Source organism: Lutra lutra, chromosome 10 (assembly GCF_902655055.1).
Source record: "Lutra lutra chromosome 10, mLutLut1.2, whole genome shotgun sequence".
NCBI classification, from domain to species: Eukaryota; Metazoa; Chordata; class Mammalia; order Carnivora; family Mustelidae; genus Lutra; species Lutra lutra.
The window spans coordinates 55,346,736-55,368,866 of NC_062287.1; the positions used below are offsets into that span (position 1 = coordinate 55,346,736).

Below are 22,131 nucleotides of genomic sequence, written 5' to 3' on the forward strand. Positions count from 1 at the left end.
GCCTATAACCATCTTTCAATTTCAGTACAGAAACCTCAGCTTTCGAATTGGGCACATAGAGCAGCAAAAAGGGCACCATACATTCCTGACCATTTTCCAATGTCTCGATCCAAAGATATCTGGGCCTGGGGCCCCTGAGGGGAAGGAGCTAAGGAGAGGGTTATCAGGAGACAGCAAGGATTACCTTTGCCTATGGCACACACTGTGCAGCCACCAAGGGCAGAAACTGACAATCTAAATCAGAAACTGAGTCAGATTATTGACCTTAGACCCTCATACTAATAGAGTTCAGCAATCTCTAGCTTGGCAACTCTCCAGGCTTAGCTCATGCTCTGTGCTGAACCTCACGCTTCCCTGCGCAAGTATGAAAAGCCCCTCTTCACGGAGCTGGGTCCCCAGCAGCCCCACGAACCCAGGGCCTCTTTTTCTGCTGCTTCCTTGGTACTCACTGAGTACAGGAGTCTTGTAAATCTCTTTTCCAGTCAGACAATCACCCTATGCCCACAGGCCCAGGTCTGTGCCCAAGCTGTGGTGTCCCCTTTAAGCTCCATGAGATTCGACAAGAAAGTCAATAGGAATCCCAGGCAATTACCATGCCACAGGAAAGCCAAGTTTCTGACCCAGGTAAGATGCTGCTCGTTGGCAGCCTAGAGATTGAAGGTAGACACCTATTGGGGAAATAAAACGGGCTTCACACAGATGTTAGTAATAGCAGGCTATGCTCCTCCTACACCTGGAGCTGGCCAGGGTGTGAGTAAGAGGCAGCTGGGGCAATAGATGGAGAGGGGAGCACTGAAACATAGAGCTTGCTATTCAGAGTAGTCCATGGACCTGCAGCATCAGGGATGACCTGCAGGCCTGTCAGAAATGCAAATTTTCAAGCCCCACCCAGATCTACCAAAGTAGATTCTTGGTGTTGGGGTGGGGAGGCAGGAACCTATCTTTTTTAACTTTTCCAGGTGATTTATACGCACACGTAAGCTGAAAAGTACTGTGACCCCACTATGCACACTTGATGGGCTAGTGTAAGAGTACTACAGGGAAAAATCGTAATCACAGCCGATCCCATTCTTTGATGATCTGTTTAATTTTTATCTAAGTTTAAATACACATAGATTATTTACACTTAACCCTCACCACAACCCTATGAGGTACTTTTAGTATCTTAGTTTTTATGGATGAAATTATAGTTAAAATACTTGTCCGATCATTTCTCTTTTCCAAGGCTCGGTTTCCTCGTCTGTACACTGGGAAGAATAAGGCCTCGTTCCCCCGGTTGTTGTAAGGATTAGAGACAATGTAGGGTGGACCGTCTCCATTGCATGACAGGCTCAGGCCTGGCCACTGGGTACAGCTCCAAGGACCTGCCCTAGGTGGGGAAAGGCAGAGGTGGGGTTGCTCTCTCTAACCTGTGGCTCAGTCCGAGGCCTGCCCGGCGCGTGCTGGCCCTGACCTTCTCACTCAGCACTAAGAAGGCTTCACCTGCCATCCAAGATCTATGTTTACCCCTCAAGAGAATCCATGCTCTCACCCTGATTCTATTTCTGGTTGATGACAACACAATCTATGTTTAGGATGACGCTGGGTTGTTCGAGGCAGCTGTTCTGAAGTTTGGAGCTACTGGAAAATAATCTCCAGCTAGATCTGGGCTTCCAAGGAAAGAAACTAATGCATTACTCTTTTTTTTTTTTTTAAGATTTTTAAAAAAATTATTTTTAAGAGAGAAATTAAGCACACAGGCAGGGAGAGAGGCAGAGGGAGAAGTAGGCCCCCCACTGAGCAGAGGGCCCAATCCAGGACTCGATCCCAGGACCCTGGGATCATGATTTGAGCCAAAGGCAGACGCTTAGCTGACTGAGCTGCCCAAGCGCCACTAATGCATTTCCCTTGAGTGAAATAAAAGGGGAAGAAAAACCTTTGGTCTGAGAGGCCACTTTGGTACAACTATGAAACATGTCATTACTACAGGGGTCATCATCATGAGCCTCTTACTGGAGACCGGATGCCCACCATGTTCCAAGGGATTAAGAGGCACTATCTTTGCCTCATGTCACCCACAGCTCTGCCTCTTATTTGCCATATGACAAAAATATAGGTTTGGAATCAGATCCGACTTCATCACTTACAGGTGTGTGGCATTGGACCACATCATGTAACTTTGTTGAGCCTCAACTTTTCCATCTCTAAAATGGATTGTTGAAGTAAAAGAGATAATGGATGTATAACTCAACCCACAGTAGGCACTTTACAAATGCTATTTCTCTTGCATCCTTCTTTCCTGTATGTGCTGTATTGCCTTTTGGTGGGCAATGAAAACAGAGATGACTCAGACCAAGTCCCTTCGTACTTGAGGCTGAGAGTTCCCTCTTTTATACCCAGGCTGGATCATTCTTCATAGAATGGTCTGGGGCAAAATCGGAAGGTTGGGCAAAACCATGAAGGCTACAGTTTGTTAAGAACAGGACAGAGGTGAGGCAAGATCGCTGTCCAGCCTTGCAGTGCCTTCCTCCGTGCGCACCCCCCACCGCCTTCTCCTCCTTCCTTCTATCCATCACCTTAATTTTCAGCATTTGACTGTCAAATGTCGCCAATGCTGATGGATAATGGAGATAAAGGAGTCAAAGGTAATTTGTCCTCTATTTACACGACATTGCACCAGCTCCTAAGCCCTCTTGAGGATTCACTAGCTCCTCGCCTTAACTCCTGGTGGGTGGGAGGGCAAGGATTATCCCCCTGCTGTAGCTGAATAAATGGGTTCCCAGAGAGGGCCAATGGCTGGCACAAAGTTGCCCATCAGATCAATGGCAAGCTCTAGGACAAAGACCCGGGACCCTTAGTCTGGTCCTTCCTCCATTCTCTCCCAAGGACTCTCCTGGTAGTGTACTCTTTAGGGAATGCTGTTAACTTCAGTAACTGCACTGAAAGGTAATGCGGTTCTGTTTCAGGTAGTGACTCACACACAGGTTGGGGTACCAAGTAACCAAATTTCCCGTGAACATGGATAGTCTTACTCTTTTACCAGCAAGCGTATATACCCAACTCAAACTGGCTTAAGAGGTAAATAAAAATCAAAAAAGTTTGGGGGAGGGGCGGCACCTGGGTGGCTCAGTAGATTAAAGCCTCTGTCTTCAGCTCAGGTCATGATCCCGGGGTCCTGGGATTAAGACCTGCATCGGGCTCTCTGCTCAGCAGGGAGCCTGCTTCCTCCTCTCTATCTGCCTCTCTGCCTGCTTGTGATCTCTGTCAAATAAATAAATAAAATCTAAAAAAAAAAAGTTTGGGGGATTCTATGTTCCCTTAACAGGGAGAAGCCTAGTAGGGATCATTAGGACTGTTTCAGCGTGGCTGCATTCCTTCAGGCTTCTCCTGCATTCAGGTATTTTCCACCCATGGAGAAGACAGCTGTGGTTCCAGGCCTCCAACCTTCCATGTTAATGCTCCCAGTGGAAATGGTACTTGTCTGAAATGGTACTTTTTCTTTGAATATGCTATTACTAAAGAGCTAGGAAGGTGTGGCAGTGGGGACAGCCTGATCAACCCAAACTCTGGAAAGGTTTTAAAAGTCAGAAGCCTCAAAACATGTAATAACAGTAACTAACAAATTTAAATCTATGGCATCAGCTCTTCTGTACTCCATTTTGGTATAAGGGTATCTTTAATAGTCATTGGACTTATTTATGTTTTATCTACTATTTATGATGTTTGAAATTTCAAAAGGCTCAGCTATACTAAATTTGTAACTGGTATTTCTATTGAAGGCAGTTTAATCAAATTTGTTACTGCTTAAGTATTCAAGAGGTTTTCCATGTTTTACCGAATAGGAATTTAAGAAATTGAGCACCAGGGGCGTCTGGGTGGCTCAGTCGGTTGAGTGTCTGCTTTTGGCTCTGGTCATGATCTCAGGTTACTGGGATGAAGTCCTGTATCAGGCTCCTTGCTCCACGAGGAGCCTGCTTCTCCCTCTCCCTTTGCCTACCACTCCCTTTGTTTGTCCTCACTTTCTCTCAAGTAAAATCAATCTTAAAAAAAAAAGTTATGAAATGCAAGAAAAGGCCTCAAATCCATTTTTCGAAAGAAGCTGGGTACAAACTAGATGAAAGTATTAGGATGATAATCACCTCACGGTTTGAAAACAACGAAACACACAAACAGCAGTCACCAGAATTAAGCTCTTTATTCATCTCCCTTGTTCCCAAGAGCTCTGGTAGTTTCTATAGAACAGAGGGCACTTTCAGCACTTGGGATCACAGAGCAAGACACACTCAGAACACTGAACCACGGCGTCAGTCCCAGAGTCCTGGAGGAGGGGCAGTTACAGAAATGCCAATTAGGGACAGAGGGGAAATACCCCTGACATGAGAACCCAAATCTTGGCTTGGCTTTGGGCTTGGGCTGTAATCCTGAAACACCCAGGCAGGGCTCAACTGAAGCCAGAGAAGAGCTCTTTAGGGACTGACCTGGAAGCAGGCCAGCAGGGAGAAGACCCATTTCAGGTGCATGTTCAGCGGGTTTAGAACGCTATCCAACCCGCAGAGGGAGGCAACCTACTCCTCTCTTTGCGGGGGCTCTCCCCGGCCCTCTCACTTAGCTCCAGAAGGCCAAGGATCTTTGATTTCTCGATCCATTCAGCAGAGCCTTACTGCTGTCCATTCTGTGCCAGGCCCTATGCCAGGGGCAGAAGACAGAGAGAGGAATCGGGCACAGTCCTTACCTTCAGGGAATTCCAAACACAACAGAAAAAGCCTATATTAATAAAGAAATTATTGTAATTCCAGGTAAAAAGGATAGAGAGAGGATTCATACAGACTTGGCCCTCAAGGAATTCACAGCCTAGCGGAGGCCTAGAGCGCACAAGACAGGCAACAATAATACCCCGCACCCCATGGTAATGAGCAAAGGGGGGTCCCAACTGGGCACTGTGGGAGCACAGAAAGGGATGACTTGACACCTACCGCATAACGCAGTGGGGAAAACGCACAGCCTACTGCAGAAGACTGGAGAGCCTGAGCTGGCCGAAGTGGAAGTATTGAAGCCTACTGCCCTGGAGAGGAGGCGGGGCAGCCTCAGGTTGATCTCTGTGGGTGCCTCGGGTTCTCCAACAGACAGGGCGCTATGTCTCTTATCTACAGCTACTGTTGCATGATATCCCAAAGGACAGGACAGGAGGGGAGACTGATGACCAGGAGAAACAGATCCAAGGAAAGCGCCCAAATAAAAGCCCTGAAATGAATACTAGGGGCCTAGGAGTGAGGGCGTCAGGAGGTGGGGAGCCTGAGCGGGCCCAGCAGCTTGAAGGGGTGGGAGTGGGTCTGGATACATATCAGCAGGAGGTGGCCCCTACCTATGCTTTCTTGCTCTCCCAGGGATGAGCCATGTGTGCCAGATGGATCCATTCTAAGGGCCCAGCGACAGGGTAGAAGCAGGTAGAAGCCTCTAGACTAGAGGCCTCCAGTCTGCTGTCCTCTTTTCTTCACAGCTGCCATCACCTGCCCTGTCTTTTTCACTCTCCCAAGCTGAGAGGGCCTGGAAGAGGCTTGGTTAGGATACCAGGGTCACGGGATAGGTCCCAGGACCCTGAAGGCCTCGGGGAATGGGCACAAACAAGTCAGGAGTGCCTACAGCTGTCTCTGTTGGTCATCCAGAACGTGAACAAGCTAGGTCAGCTTCCGGTGACAGGGCCGGGGAGGAACCGGTCTGCAGCCTGAAGTGCTGGCCTGTGTGGGCCACACAGCTTGGAGTCAGCTGCCCCAGGGCTCCTCCCACACGCGTCAGGAGACACCCCCAGCCTGTTGTCATTTCTTCTTCACAGCAACCACCACCTACGCTGCCTCTCTGGCCTAGGTCTCTTATCCGGGCCACGTTCTCTTTCTTCCTAAACGTGCCGGAACTCCCGCCCTGCTGTTTTCTTCATAGCTGCCACTGCCCACTCTTCCTCTCCCAAATCCTCATCCTGCAGCCAAATGCTCTACCCCTGAGCTCTACCCCCATGTAGCCTCATTCTGGATTACCTCTGTCTCCAATCCTCTTTTCTTGCCAATCCTGAATGATACACACAGGCCCTCCGCCTATTAGGAGTTTCACTTCTAATCACTAAGGAGAAGCAAACATAAAGCAAAGGGGAGGGCAATTCAGAGAAGGATAAGACATCTTTTGAGTGCTGGTCCTGGACATCTGTGGTCCGCACTGGCATGTGACTTCCTCCTTTAGACCTTATTGGAGAAGGAAGCCATCCCTGCTATTCCTATCTATTTGGGGGTACGATGCTCAGGAAAGATTTGCAGAACATGAAGCTGCTATGGCTTAGGAGAGGGCTGCGCTTCCCCGGTTCCTCCCTGTACCACCAACTGCCACACCCTCCACTGCCAGCTTGACGGAGATCTTCTCTGACAATGGGCTTCATACAAAGAAGCAGAGGTCAGTACGCCTTATCTCCCCCAACAACTGAAGGCCCTACATGCCAGACTAAATGAAAACACCCTTAGGCAGGCAGTGAAGAGCCACAGATGCTTTTCAACCAGGGAATGGCAACAGAAAAAGCACCTTACATTACAGACAGGCTCCCAAGAATATTTAGATAACTGTATAAATGAGTGAATGAGTGAGCAGAACTGCATACTGGGTGGATAACTTTGACAAATGGATGACAGGCTAAGGGAATTTTAAAAAGTCACTCTAAGCCATGGACTTAAGCCATATGTAGGTGAAGTTAATCTCTACTTTCATCCTAGAGGACTCTCCCCCATATGACAGGAGCAACCGCAGCCCCCAGCCTCCTGGGCTATATTCTACAACTAAGACTTGCTCTGTGGGCGATTACTCAGCACCAAATTTAGTTATCTGATACAAGTTGAAGGTATTTCTTCTCCTAAAATAGGCTGAAAAACCAAGTCTTTCGTGATCGAATTTCTGTTACAGCAACAGGCTCCGGGGGAAAGATTCTAAAATAAGAGCAACTCATCTGGTATCATCTGAGACACCCAGCCCTGGTCAATTTCAGCCCCAAACCCATCAGACAAAGGGGCACCCCTACTTCACAAATAGTGATTGTAATAGGTACAAAAAAAATTGGCTTGATTCAGAGGTCTAGGGTCTGGAGACCTTCCTCATGGTGAAAGACCTTCTCCATGAGTAGAGGAGTGGCTAGGCCAGAACAATATTCTGAGAAAAACAGACGTGGGGGGAACCCAGTGGCCGGCCAAGCCCTGGCAGCTGACTCCAAGCACAATGAAGATGTGACTAAGACAATGCTGTCAGGAGCTACCATAACCCCAACTTAAGGCCCAACATCTATAAACCAGCTACATCGGTTTTCTTGAATTCTCTCCACTTCTAGCCCCGTGAACTGTGAGCTCTTTGAGGGCAGAGACCATGGGAAGTTCTAGCCAATGCTTTAGAGTCCTAATCTACGACCTTTTCTCATCAGAAACCATTCTAGAATATGAACTTCAGGTTCATCTTTCATAAGAGTAACGCCCTCGGAAACAATAAGTACCATTATCAGGGGCCACTGGCCTTGAGTTTCCCATTTTCTCCCCAGGAAATAAGGGTTCTGGAGGAGGAAGGGAAGATTGAGCAGAGCTGCAAAGCTGGAGAAGGCAGGTGACCTCATGATTCTACTGTTCTGCCCAATTCCTCACACCTGCCCAGGTCTCACACCTGGACAAGTGGTGAGTCATTGAAAAAGCTGAGTCCTCTGACTTCCACTTCGAGATCAGAGTCCTATCAGAGACCCACGCAGCCAGGACCTGTTGATTGTGGAGCATGCGGGCACTCTGCCTTTCCTAAGAATGGAAAGAAGAAAAATCACAGCACCAATCCCCTCATTTTACAAATGGGAAACCTGAGGCCCGGAGAGTTCAGTGGACATGTCCAAGGTCCCAAAGCAAGCCAGAGGCACAACCAGGACCACATTATTGTTTCCCAACTCATAGTTCTCCCCACTGCAGTAGCTATGGCATAATTTTCCTTTTGCTCTTTGGGGGAGAAGAGAAAAAATGTGAGTGCAGAATATGAAGTTTTGGATTCTCTGTAGACTTCAACCACCTCTGTTAATCTGGCCTCCATTATCCTGGCTGTGGTTGACTTCTGTGGTTTCCTTTCTACGGAAATTTGGGTCCTAAGTCAATTTTAGCTTTCAGTTGGCTCAGAGCTCCTACCAGGGCTGCAGCAGTCCTCGTGCATGTGGCTCAGGATCTCTCGGTCTGTAAACAGGCGGAAGGCAATCTGCTCACACTCTCGTTTGGTCCCACACTCAAACAAACACCCAAACAAGCCCTCCTTTTCCAAAGCAGCCAAATCAGAGTAGCCACAGGGCCCGCAGTGCAAGATCCACGGGCGGGACCAGCAGGCAGCCCCCAAGGGGGTCTGGTTGAGGTAGATGCCTAAGTTGACCCTCCGCTTCTTACTGGTTGGGTGGGAGTACAAGAGCCAAGACTCAGACAGTGGGCCGGCTTCCTGCTCTAGCCTCGGTGAGCTGTCCAGCAGAGGGCTCTGCTGACCGGTAGGAGCATCTTTGCCATTAGGGTCCTGGCACCCTTGAAGGATCTCCATGGGCCGGAAACTCACCACACTGCCTTGGCAGCCATGCGGGGGCTCACAGAGCTGAGGGCTCAGGGCTGGTCTCTGAAAGTATTCACCATGGTTAACGCTGAAAGCCTCTGCCCGGCACCTGTTTGGTGTCCGGGCGCTGCAATACAGCACGGGGTCGCCCGCCCTCCCGGTCACTTCTGCCACTTCACACTCCACGGTTGCCATGGGCTTAATGAGGCTGCCATGGTGCCAGGTGGCCCCCAGGTCATCACTGTAGATCATCAGGGAATGAGGCTTGGCTTTACATGGTAGCCGGAAGCAAAAGAACCAGTAAGGGATGTAGTAGGCATATGCAGGGATGACCAGCCTCCCCGACTGCAGCTGGATCCCATGACCCGGGCCCACAGCAAATGTGGCCCAGCGCTTCACCTCGGTGCCAATAACCTCTTCAGTCAGGTCCCTCACCTCGCTCCACGAACAGCCAGCGTCCCGACTGCAGATGAAGCAGAGGCGGGCCGCATTCCTGCCTGACACGACCTGCTGACGCTCGGTGACGTGGCCCCGCACACAGATGAAGAATAGGTACACGCAGCCACTCTTCTGCTCCCACACAGGACAGGGGTTCATGGTCCGATGCCCAGGTAGTGTGGCTTCCATCAACGGCAGCAGGGGTCCCCACTAGACGAGGCGAAGGGAGAGAGAGCAGGAATGAGAGACTAAGAGGAAGACATGAGGCTCACTGAAAGCATCATTTTTCAGTGATAAAAAGTAACTGGTATTAGAACCTATGAAATCATGTCATATTCACCAATAGTCACTAATTCTCAAATATTACAGGACAATTTATAAAGCTGGGAAGAGGCAACACTAGATAATGTATATGCTGTCTTCTGTTTAGAACAGTCTTCCACACTTTGTCTAGATGCCCAATTCACCCTCCAAACTCAAGAGTCACCACCTTCGTAAAGCAGTCTATGAAACTTCCTCCCCGCATCCCTCCCAAAAGCAATTGGTGGCTTCCTCTTTGTACATACAGAAAAGTTAAAGTTATAGCACTTATTATATAATAATCATAATTTTTAATGTGACTGACTGACTGCCTTCCTTCCTTATGAGTCTTTTGAGGATAGAAATCAAATTATTCTAATTTTGTATTTCTAGTACCTAGCACATGATAGGAGCCAAATAAATATTTTTTAAAAGTAAGAAAAAAGGAAGGAAGAGGGGGCAAAAAAGAAAAAAAAAGAAAGAAAAGAAAATGAAGAAAAGCAAGCAAGGTGGACAAATATAGAATTTAGGCAAATAAAGGGAAATTTTTTTTTTAAGATTTTATTTATTTATTTGGCAGACAGAGATCACAAGTAGGCAGAGAGGCAGGCAGAGAGAGGAGGAAGCAGGCTCCCTGCTGAGCAGAGAGCCAGATGCCGGACTCAATCCCAGGACCCTGAGATCATGACCTGAGCTGAAGGCAGAGGCTTAACCCACTGAGCCACCCAGGCGCCCCAAATAAAGGGAAATTTAAAACAAAGATTTTTTTCCTTCTACTATCCTGGGAAGGCAATTCATAACACTGTCATTAAAAACTCAAGCAAGGAGTCAGAGATAACTAGGTCGAAGTGAAGCAGGCTTTATCACTTTTTGTGAGACTTTGGGCAAGTTACTTAAACTGACTTTACTTCAATTTCTTCATCAGTTAAATGGAAAATGTAGTAACATGCTCACACAGTAATAACATGCTCACAAAGGAGTTGGTGTAAGGCTAAAATGAGATAATGCCTAACGAGACGTATCACAAAGAAAGGCCTGATTTCCTTAATATATTTTAAAAACTTTATTAGAAATTGGTAAGAGGGGCTCCTGGGTGGCTCAGTCGGTTAAGCCTCTGCCTTCGGCTCAGGTCATGATCCCAGGGTCTTGGGATTGAGCCCCACATTGGGCTCCCCTGCTTCTCGGGAAGCCTGCTCTCCCTCTCCCACTCCCCTTGCTTGTGTTCCTGCTCTCTCTCTGTCAAGTAAATAAATAAAAATCTTAAAAAAAAAAAGGAAATTGGTAAGAAAATTTCCAGAAACCCAACTAAAATGGGCAAAGCAAGATCAGGCAACTCACAGAAAGAGGAAAAAAACAATGAAAATATGTTTAACTTCACAGATAAAAGAGAAAAGCAAATTAAATTGATGTCATACTTTTCATCTAATAAACTGGCAACATCATGAACACATCATGAACTTTGACACTATTCTGTTGGCAAAAATGTGAAGAAACAGGCACCCTCTTACATGGACCGAAGTGCAAAATGGTTCAGTATTTATGTAGGGTATATCAAAATTCCAGACGCATTTATCCTTTTCCAGCATGCCCAATTCTGGGAATTTATCCTAAAATATCTCTGCTCATCTAATTAAGTATATACAAGATTACTCACTGTGGCATTGCTTGGAACATCAAAATATTCTGCATCCAAATATCCATTAACAGGGGACTGGTTAAATGAACATCCAATGCAAGAGATGAAAAAAGAATAAGGAAGGCCTCTACATACTGAGATAGAAAGATCTCCATAATATATTGTTAAAGGAACAAAGTACAGGCCAATGTATGTAGTATGCTACTTTTTGCATAAGAAATCAGAAGAAAAGTCCTTAACAGCAAACTAGGTAATTTGAACCAAGCTTCCCACTGAGACTAGTGAGGACAGATAAACCCTTAAAGCAAAACATCTGGTTAAAAGCACCAGAGAGGAAATAAGACAATGAAAAGTTATAGGCCAAGAACAGAGAAAAGTTCATTCAGACAGATTGGCCTGGTATTTCAAGTCTCTTTTCCTTTTAGCGTGTCTCTGCTGATTCTCAAAGAGAGAACTGAAAAGCTGAGAAGCTGAACAATTTGTTTGACAGCCATATGGGGCTAGGAGAACAAAAACTGGGGGGCCCTGGTAAACCCCCATGCTTTATGACAGAACTTTCAAGAGCTAAATGCACAGAGTAAGGGTGAAACTGATGTATACCAGCTCTCACGACCACCACTCCAGAAAACTAGATGGCATTATCTACTGAAGTGGAACATAAACCTACCCTATGATCCAGTAACATCATTTCTAGATAGAAACCCACCAAAAATGCACATACGCCATAGCAAAAACACGTACAAGAATATTCAGAGTGGCCTGTACACAACAGTTCAGATAAATCTCAAAAATACTGAACAAAAGAAGACAAACATAAAGAATAAGGATGAAAAACAGGCAAAACTGGGGCACCCGGCTGGCTCAGTCACTAGAGCAAGTGACTGTTGATAGGGTCATGAGTTCAAGCCCCATGTTGAGTGTAGAGTCTACTTTAAAAAGCAACAACAACGACAATCAAAACTAAGCTCTAGAGCTATAAATCAGGATAGTAATTACCCTCGAGAAAGAGAGGGAGGATAAGAGAAGTTTCTGAGGCGCTGGTAATATTCTATGTCTTGAGCTTAAGTGATGAGTCCACAAGTGTTGGCTTTCTCAATTCACAGGGATAACATTCATGTATTGTGCATGGACATTTATGTTTTATGTTTTCTATCTATGTGTTATCACTTCATGTTAAAAAGTTTCAAAGGGGAGCATTAAGAATATATACTCGGGGCGCCTGGGTGGCTCAGTGGGTTAAGCCTCTGCCTTCAGCTCAGGTCATGGTCTCAGGGTCCTGGGATCGAGCCCCGCATCAGGCTCTCTGCTCAGCAGGGAGCCTGCTTCCCCCTCTCTCTCTGCCTGCCTCTCTGCCTACTTGTGATCTCTCTATCAAATAAAAAAATAAAATCTTCAAAAAAAAAAAAGAATATATACTCATATTTCTTTGTTTCTGTAAGAAGCAGCACTAGAAGGGTAGATAAGAAACAATTGTGACAACCTATAGGAAGTAGGGCAGCAAGAATGGGATATATATCTTTTTATAGCATTTTATATCATATATGCCACATGAATGTATGTGAAATAAAACATTTAATTCCTGCATAAGTAAATAAAATCTTAAAAAAAAAACCCAGCAAACATAATGGTCAACAAGCATAATGAAAAGATAGATACTCAGTATCACTAATAATTAGGGAAATGGAAATCAAAACCACGATGAGGTATCACCTCATATCTACTAGGATGACTACTATCAAAAATAAATAATGGGGCACCTGGGTAGCTCAGTGGGTTAAGCCTCTGCCTTCAGCTCAGGTCATGATCCCAGAGTCCTGGGATCGAGCCCTGCATCAGGCTCTCTGCTCAGCACAGGAGCCTGTTTCCTCCTCTTTCTCTGCCTCCTGCTCTGCCTATTTGTGATCCCGCTCTCTGTCAAGTAAATAAATAAAATCTTAAATAAAATAAAAAATAAATAATAATAAGTACTAGCAAGGATATGGAGAAATTGGCACCCTGTACAGCCTTGGTGGGAATATAAGATGGTCAAGTCATTGTGGCAAACAGCATGGAAGATCCTCAAAATATTAAAAATGGAATCACCACATGACCCAATAATTCCACTTCTAGATATCTACCCAAAAGAATTAAAAGCAGGAGATATGTGCATTCCCACGTTCATAGCAGCATTACTCACAATAACTAAAAGGTGGGGGAACCCAAATGTCCATCAACAGATGGGTGGGTAAACAAAATTCGGTATACACACACAACAGAATATTATTCGCCTTAAAAAAGAAAGAAATCCTGTCACATGCTACCACACAAATGAACTTTCAGGACATTATGCTAAGTGAAATAAACCAATCACAAAAAGGCAAATACTGGATGAGTCTACTTATATGTGTTATCTAAAAACTCATAATAGCAAAGAAGAAAGGTGGTCGTTAGGGGCTGGGGGAAGAGGAAATGAGGAGTTGTCCAAAGCATATAAAGTAGCGGTCATGCATGATGGAAAAGCTCTAGAGATCTGGTGCACAACAGTGTGCCTCTAGTTAGCAATACTGCAACAAACACTTAAAATGGTTAAGATAGAAAATTTTATGTTAGGTGTATTTTACTATAATTAAAAATTGTTTTTAAAAAACAGCAAAAGTGAAAAGGATTCAGAGGTTTTAGCTGACCGTCTACTTGATGTTAGTCACCCTGTGTTGACTAAAGCAGATGCTTCTTTATATTAAAATTGCTTTAAAGAAAGGTTACAAAATGGGATAGCAGCCTCATTGCTGAGCTGGTCAGGCTATGAAAAAAGACACTGACATCCCAGATCAAATCCCAAAGACAGAAATCATGGCTTTCATGGGACAAGAAACCAAATCAAGACTGTGGCCCCACAAGCCACTAAAAGGACTAAAGCTGGTGAGCCCCCAAATCAGAAGACCCAGAGGGTATGAACATCAAAGAGCATTCTCTGGAAAAGAGGTCTCAGGTTATATATAAATGAGATGTCCCAGATTTGAGAGAAGTATAGTTTGTCTCTCTCCCAAAACAAAAGTTAACAGTTGCCACAGGATCAAGTTCCTCACTCGAGATGTTGTGTAAGCAGACCCTTTATGGAAGATGACTAATGTTGAGTTCCAACTATGTAACTGCTATTATTAATTACATTTTACAGATGATGAAACAGAGAAGAGTCAAATCCAAGGCCACACGGCCATTAAATGGCTAGGTCTTGCCTGACTTCAAAGCCATGGGCTTAACCCCTAACTAAGCTCTTAGTAGCTACCAAGGGAATACAGAAGATCTCTGCACTGGGCAAGAAGTTAGGCTGATCATTCTCCTAACTTCCAGATTCTACAATCAGGTAAGTCAGAAAATGAAAGTGATAAAATACAGAGAAGGGAGAAGGATTAAAATGTACAGGTCTGTGAATGTGAGACAGCTGGGCAGTGAGGTGATGGGACAGGCATGGTCTGGTAAGAAGTGGTCATGTTTCTGTGGGTAGAAAACCAGGGCAGGTTAGGGGGATGAGAAGGCCTATTACAAAGACATCTATGTCTGTTTGTTTGTTTACAAAAGACTCTCAAATTCATTGTCTCATTGATCTACACTTGATGCCAGCTCTGCAGGAGAAAAGACAAATGGGAGTCCCAGAGTCCCAGAGGCAGCAATCACTCTCCTCTAAAAAATTCAGTGAAGATGAGCCCCTTAGAGGTGAGAACTCCAATGCCAGCTCTGTTACTTGAGATGCCTGTGCCTGAGGCAAACCACTTTAATCCCATTTCTGCCTGTACTATGGGGCTGCTATGCGCCTCACATAAAACACGCAGGAAGACGAGGATCATTTTTTTCCTTACCCCCACCATCTGCTAGCTGTGGTCTTGAACAAGCTACCTACCTCCTGGAGGACCAGGATCCCTCACCAGAAAACTGGACTAACAGTGCTTACTTCCCCGGGTGACTTATAAGAACAAAAGAGAATGTGAACAAAAAGCACACCGTGTGTTAGCTGAATCTGAATGAACCGCGGAGGCCCCTGGAATCCAAGATGGAGTTTAAAGCCTGCGTCTGCTGCTTCATTATAGTTGTGTGACCTTGAACATGTGGGAATGTCTCTGTGCCTCAGTTTCCTTATCTGTGAAACGTGACTGACCACCGTTCCTATGTTACAGAGGAACTACTGAGGATCCAAAATGGGCCTGGCACACAGATGTACTCAGTTAAGTGAGAGCCATTGCTTTTACTGTTTTGGGGGGTTTTTCCTTCCTTCCACACAGGGCTTTTCCAGAGCGGACAGGAAAGGGCAGAGACCCTCAAGCAGTCTAAGCAATGTGGAGAGAGACTGAGGCTCGGAGCCAGATCTGGGATGAGGAGTCACCTGTACCGAGTGCCCAGTCCTCAACCCTCGCCTCAGCACCAGGTGGAGAGCGTCCTCGTCCCTGCTCGTGGAGCGCTTCTCTGCAAAGGCCAGGAAGGTGTGGGTGGGGGGGATGTAGAGCAGAGCTGGGATCCGGTAGGTGACCCCTCTCTTGTCTTCCTGCTGGAACAGAGGGCTGTTGGAGGAGCACGATGTCACTTCTTCCATGACCTCTGTAAGGATAGGAGGCAGCTAAATGTGTGTCCGTCCCCCAAATGCTGCCCTGCGTACAAGTTCCACTCCATCAACCCATTTCTGGAGATCACACACAGGGAGGGAGAGACTTACTCAAATGTTTATTTTTTTAATCCAAAGTCACATTCATGGTCTCAAAAGCATAAAGCAAGCAATATACATGCTCATGGAACAAATCTATCCTCCAGACTCTATGGAAATCTGACACAGCCAGTGCCCAGTATGTTTCTCCAGAGATTTGTGCATGTGCTTCTGCCAGGCGTCCAGGGGTAACACCGGCCTGGACTGTTTCTAATGTCAATTTCTTTGGAGTTCTTAGGCCATTTGGGTAATGTAAATATAAATCCAAATCCACATGTGGAAATGCCCGTGGTTAAGGATTCTCTGGGGAAACATCCTCCCCCTACTAGAGCCTAGGACATGAGGCAATCTACTTTGTCATCTTTCCATGTCAGCAGTGAGAATCCTTTTTGCCTAGTCCACCCCATCAAAGGGTGTGGACTTGCAAAAGACCTAGCTTCACGCAGGGATCTCGGTTCCTGAGAACCTAACCTATGTGGGCCCATCGTAGCAATCACTGCCAACAGCAGGTCTGTTCAAGCCCAAACTACTAGGTAGGGGAGACTAGCGAACATCCAGGGCAGCTGAGCTCAGGTTAAGGGGCTACTCTGGTTTTCAGTTCACTCTTGGTTTCTAGGCCCCTGGGAATTTCTCTTATCTCCATGCAATTTCAGCTCTAAGGGATTTTATTATATTTTATCCACCATGGTACAGGTTAGCTAGCCATTAATGCTGAAATGGAAGTCTCCACATACACTTCTCAAAGAAAATCAGGCACTCTACTTCTCAGAGGCCCAAAACAGGAGTTAAGCCAGACAAAACCAGGCTTAGAATTCTTTTTTCTTTTTCCCCCTCTCTCACCATCTGTCATCCCAGCCTTCTCTTTATAAATCACTTGTAAAAATGGTCAGGCTATAAAAACAAGGCTTTATTCATTTATTTAATAAATATTTTTGGGTGCCCACTCCCAGTTGGGCCATAAGGTAGGTGCTGAGGCGACAGAAAGGAATCAGAAGTCCCTGCTTTCAAGAAATCCGCATCGAAGTGAGGGAAACAGACATACACGGACAATTACAACATCATGCGGTGTGTGCCACTTGAGAGGTAAACGTGAGAGTGTGGAAGAAAACAGAAAAAGAGCATCTGTCCAGATCAGGGCAGCCAAGTGAGCTCCCGTCTCATATCCTACACTCTGTGCCTTTCTGGTACATTCTCCTTTCACATAACCAAGAGCTCACTCCCTCAACTCCTTCAGCTTTGTTCAAATGTCATCTAATTGAGGTGGCCTTCCCTGACAACTGCCCTGCTCCTCCCTCTCCCCTCTCTCTGCTCTCTTGACCATGCCACTAATCCTCCAGATCATACCTGTTTAATACAAACTACAGAACAGAAGCCCCATGAAGGGCAGGGATTGGTCTGTTCTATTCTCCACTACATCTTATACCCAGGACCATGCCTGGTAATTGATAGGCACTTGATGAATATCTGTTGAATGACTGAATGAATGGGCAAGCTGGATCCTAAAGGGTGGTCAGCCAGTTGGAGGGGGTGAAAAGGGCAGAGGGAGTGGATGTGAAAAGCCTATAAAGGACAGAAAACAGAGTGAACTGTGGGGACTATCGGTCATGCGGTAGGACTATAGTGGAGTGCAAAGGTGGGACTGATCAGGAGAGGCTGGATATCTTATTAAGGTGTTTATCCCACAGAGAGGGGGCCACTCGAGAGTTTTTGGCAGAGGAATGGCATGATCAAGTATGCATTTTAGACCAATCTCCCACATAACCTGTAGGTAATAAACGGAAAGTAAAAGTTGTACTGCTTTTGGCTATAGCTGCCTAGTGTCAATCAAGACAAACTTATCCACGGCATAGGAATGATTCATGTGTTCACTTGTTCCTAACTTAAAAGAAAGAAGAACCATGGCTCATTATCATGAGGGGGACTGGGCTGGGGGGTGGCCTCCAAGGTCCAGAAGAAAAGCCTTTCCTCACTCCAATTCTAGGCACTCAGTAGCAGAATTGAAAAGCAAGTGAGAACTGTCTTCTTCCCACAGTGCTAGAGCACACCTCTCTCTCCTCAATTCCGGCTCTCCTCCACAGAGGATCTGGCTTTTTCTAAGTAAACATCTATCCTGGAGCCAAGCTGTTTTAATGGTTAAGAACACAGGATTTGGGCAACACTAGGGACTACATGACCTTGGATCTGTTATTTAACTTTCCTAAGGCTTCAGGATCTTCATGTATAAAATTTAGTAAAGTTGCTGAGAGAGGGGCGCCTGGGTGGCTCAGTGGGTTAAGCCGCTGCCTTCGGCTCAGGTCATGATCTCAGGGTCCTGGGATCGAGTCCCGCATCGGGCTCTCTGCTCAGCGGGGAGCCTGCTTCCCTCTCTCTCTCTCTCTGCCTGCCTCTCCGTCTACTTGTGATCTCTCTCTGTCAAATAAATAAATAAAATCTTTAAAAAAAAAGTTGCTGAGAGAATTAAATTAATAAGTTAAAGTGGCTGTTACAGAGCCCATGACATAGTATGAGCTCAATATATGGTGGTTATTATTTTCAGACTGTCAATCAATACACATTCTACACTTGACTTTTCAACAACACAGCGACCAGGGGTGCTGACCACCCCCACCCTGGCAGTCATAAATTCATGTATAACTTTTGACTCCCCCAAAACTTAACTATGAATATACTACGCTTGACTGGAAGCCTTACCAATAACATAAAGTCAATTAATACATAATTTGTATGTTATATGTATTATATACTGTATTCTTATCATGTTAGAGGAAAAAAATGTTAAAATCACAAGTCAGAGAAAATGCATTTATAGTACTGTACTATATCTATGAAAAGAAATGCTTATATAAATGAGACCATGAAGTTCAAACCTGTGTTGTTCAAGGGTCAACTGCAGTTTTATTCCTTGAAATCCGTGGGTGATGATGATGATAATAGTTAACAACTCTCCTTCTTAAAAGCATTTAAATCCCTCTATGTCTCTGGGAAAGATCAAATTTTGAATTCTTATGAGCCAACTCTCTAATTATGAGTTACTACCAACACTGTTAATCGTCAATCAACACATGATTATTAGTTAACATGGAAAGAGAAGTTCTCTGGGTGATAAGCATGGAGTGGGGAGATGGGACTAGGAAAAAGGAAAGGGAGAGGAAAGGGGGAGAGCACCAAAGCAGAAGCACAGCTTGTCAAAGAGGACCTCATTGGCATCCCAGCTACACTTCTGTGTGACCTTGCTTGAGTCACTTAATCTCTCCCGGTCCTGGACTCCTTGTTTGTAAAATGCGGGTAATAGCTACCTAAGATGACCAATATGAAGAACCACTCAAAAGTGCCTTATAAACTTTAAAGCACTATATAAGTAAAAGTATTATAAATTTTCAGGTCTTCACAATTTCACTTATGGCTTTGCTATCCCTACAACAAATGGAATCACTATCATTACTTGTTATCATTTATTAATTTTTATGAATTATGATTATGCTGGACATGTTGATGACAGTGGCTCACACAAACTATATACTGGAAACGAAGGATAGAGAAGAATCAGATAGAGTTCTGCTTTGGAGTTGGTCATTTTAGCCGAGAACACAAGTTATTAATTGCTGCTCCATATGATCACCTATCAATCAAGTCCTCCCTGCTCTCTTAATGGGAAAGAGTATAGTGGGGCCTGGACTTTGAAGTCTGACTCACTTCTGTACCTCTGTTTCCTCACTTGTAAAGGGGATAATGCCACCTATTTCTCGGCACTGTAATGAACAATGTAATTCCAAAGACTCCAGTTAATTCAGTGCACCAGGCAGCTTCCTGTGAACCCCAGAAGGAGGCCTTCCTAACTCATTTACTCCTTACAACTCATACTTAAACAGCACCCATCCTTTGTCACGCCTTTGGAGATCTAGTACTCCAAACCCCTCTCACTGTACACATGGGAAAACTCAGGCCTACAGTGGGGAACAGCAAATCTGGACCAAGATTCAGGTCCCTTAAGTTCCAGCTGGGGACTCTCCATGATCCCCACACCCCTCTCTAGAAAGAAGGGTTGCCCCAAGCTCAGTTCCCTTTCATCTCTAAATGGTAACTCTAAGGTTTAGGTCTGGCTTCACTGGAAGGAAAACAAAAATAGACCAGCCAAGAATACGCTGGCCACGTCTGAGATCCTAGTCGACTGCGTGGCTCTGACTCAATATTCTCCCCCAGACTGGATTTCCTAAGCCCAGACGGTGCCGCCGAACCTGTCCCCACACTCACAGTGCCCCACTTTTGGGGAATCTCTGCAGTGTCGCAGCCCCGCTCACCTTCGCGGGACCCCGGCTCCTCCATCTCTCCGGGCAGAGCTGGGCGCCGGGCAGCCCTCAGGTCTCGGGACACCGAAGCAAGGGAAAATGACCCAGGCTAGGGAGACGGAGGCGGGGGTTGGGAGTGGAGAGAGCGAGACTGCGGAGGACTCGGAAGCAAGCCACGAAAACTAAAGAAACAGGGCGACAAAACCCACGGGGAGGCGGGGAGACCCCAGACGCCCCGAATAGCAGGCCGGGAAGCGGGGGCGGGGACGCGCGGCGGCCGCTGACAGCCGGCCGTTGGACCTGCCGTTGGTTCCTCCCCAGACTCAACCCCGCCACGTGAGACGGATGCAGTCCAGGCCCCGCCCCCGCCCCGCCCCCTCTCTGCCCAGCCGCGGCCACGCTTTCGGTCTCTCATCTCTAGCAGCATTCCAGAAGCGATGTGGGACCTACCCCTTGCTCTCCAGCCACCACCCGCTCCAGCGCAGCCCTGAGTTTGGTCCAGGCCCTGGGCCTATCGCGGGTCCCACAGGCCGTGGAGCGCCCTGGCTCCGCCCCGCACCCTTCTATTTCCTCCCCCTCCTAGCCTCCCTCCCCTCAATCCCCTAGCCCCACGCTCTTATCTATTGGGTCCCCAGTCAGTTGATAGGTGTCACCGCCTAAAATTTCCCCGGACAGCATGAGAGCCAAAAAAAGGTTCCGGCCGCCAAGCGAGGACTCCGCAGAAAGGACGGGAGATCTAGAGCAATGGACACCCGCCCTTAAAAAAATAAAAATTATGTATATAATTTTAAATGTGTGTGCATGATTATATATTGAGTGCGAAAAAAGTAGTATTACAAGCCACTGAATAAAAACCCATGAGTTCATACTGATGTAATTGAATAAATGGAGGAGAGAGGACAGCTCTTTCTACACTAGATTTCCAATTAATCAGTGTAGACTGTGCACAGACTGAACACAATACGATTTATTCTGAACACCTGCTTTTCTTTTGGGAGTCTGGAATTTTGGTACATGCTAGGAGAGGGTGTCCACACACCAGCCCTCAATAAAACTGTGAGTGCTGAGTCTCTAACAGATTCCCTAGACAGAAACATGGTACATAAGCTGCATTTTCCTTGCTGGGGGGAAAGAGCGCTTAGTGCAACCCCTCAATTAGAGGGAGAAGCATAAGAAATACTATACATGGATTCTTTCAGACTCCGCTTGTGTATTTTTCTCTTATGATCCCATGTGTCCTTACTACATTGCTGTAATAAATCTTAGCTGTTAGTCCAACAATAATGCTGAGTCCTGTGAGTCCTTCTAGCAGGTCTGTGAACCTAGGGCTACTCTTGGGAATCCTTAACCAAATACCATGTATAGTTTTAAAACATATAAAACAATAACATATATTAATGGATGGACATGAAGAAAATGCATAGGAATAATAAATAGCAAATTCAGGGTAGTAGTTACTTCTGGGAGTGCAGGGAGAAGGACCTCATGAAGGATAAGGACCTGATAAGGATAAGAAGTCCTGATTAAGGACTTCAATTGTATTGGTAGTTTATCTTAAGGTGGTTCACTTTATTCTTCTTTAAATCTTATTGTTGAAAATATTTCAGTTTTATTAAAAATTTTTTTTCTAAATATCTTCATTTTCAAAGATTGGCTCATAGAAAGTCCTAGGGTTCTTCACTCAGACTTCAAACTCACAATCACCAACTCTGTCGATCACTCAGTCAATTTAAGAAAAATATCTAGGGGCGCCTGGGTGGCTCAGTGGGTTAAGCCGCTGCCTTCGGCTCAGGTCATGATCTCAGGGTCCTGGGATCGAGTCCCACATCGGGCTCTCTGCTCAGCAAAAAGCCTGCTTCCCTCTCTCTCTCTCTCTCTCTGCCTTCCTCTCCGTCTACTTGTGATCTCTCTCTGTCAAATAAATAAATAAAAATCTTTAAAAAAAAAAAAAAAAAGAAAAATATCTAAAGCTAATGCCAAATTTTTCTCAATTCTTCTTTGACTGGTGGTCTCAGTCTTATGCCTGAAACAGTGAGTAGCAATCACTATATCTGGCGGGGAAGAGATTTAAACCTTGACTTCCCACTCCTAAACTCAGTAACGTTGGCAACTTATTTAACTTCTGTGCCTTAGGTTCCACATCTGTAAAATGGACACACGTGGCACTAGTTCTCATTCATGGCTCAGATCAAACAGGTTTCACTTCCTATATGAGAACCTCTCAGGCTTCCATGCTTTAA

The 22,131-nt window shown here is 45.7% G+C and overlaps 1 protein-coding gene across 7 annotated transcripts; it reads right to left on the bottom strand.

Moving 5' to 3' along the window:
* Positions 1–4,158: 4,158 nt before the first annotated feature.
* On the bottom strand, positions 4,159–20,460 carry NEU3 (neuraminidase 3). Of its 7 annotated transcripts, none has more exons than XM_047692619.1 (3): positions 20,342–20,460; positions 15,291–15,502; positions 4,159–9,207 (listed from the first exon to the last, which is right to left on the bottom strand). In XM_047692619.1, the coding sequence occupies exons 2-3, from the start codon at positions 15,495–15,497 to the stop codon at positions 8,128–8,130; spliced, it is 1,287 nt and encodes a 428-aa protein (XP_047548575.1). In that variant the 5' UTR covers positions 15,498–15,502; positions 20,342–20,460; the 3' UTR covers positions 4,159–8,127. The 7 variants fall into 7 exon arrangements, with proteins under 7 accessions (XP_047548575.1, XP_047548574.1, XP_047548571.1 ...); XM_047692618.1 differs by lacking the exon at positions 20,342–20,460 and adding an exon at positions 20,117–20,241; XM_047692615.1 differs by lacking the exon at positions 20,342–20,460 and adding an exon at positions 19,904–20,240 and having other exon boundaries at positions 15,297–15,502.
* Positions 20,461–22,131: the final 1,671 nt, after the last annotated feature.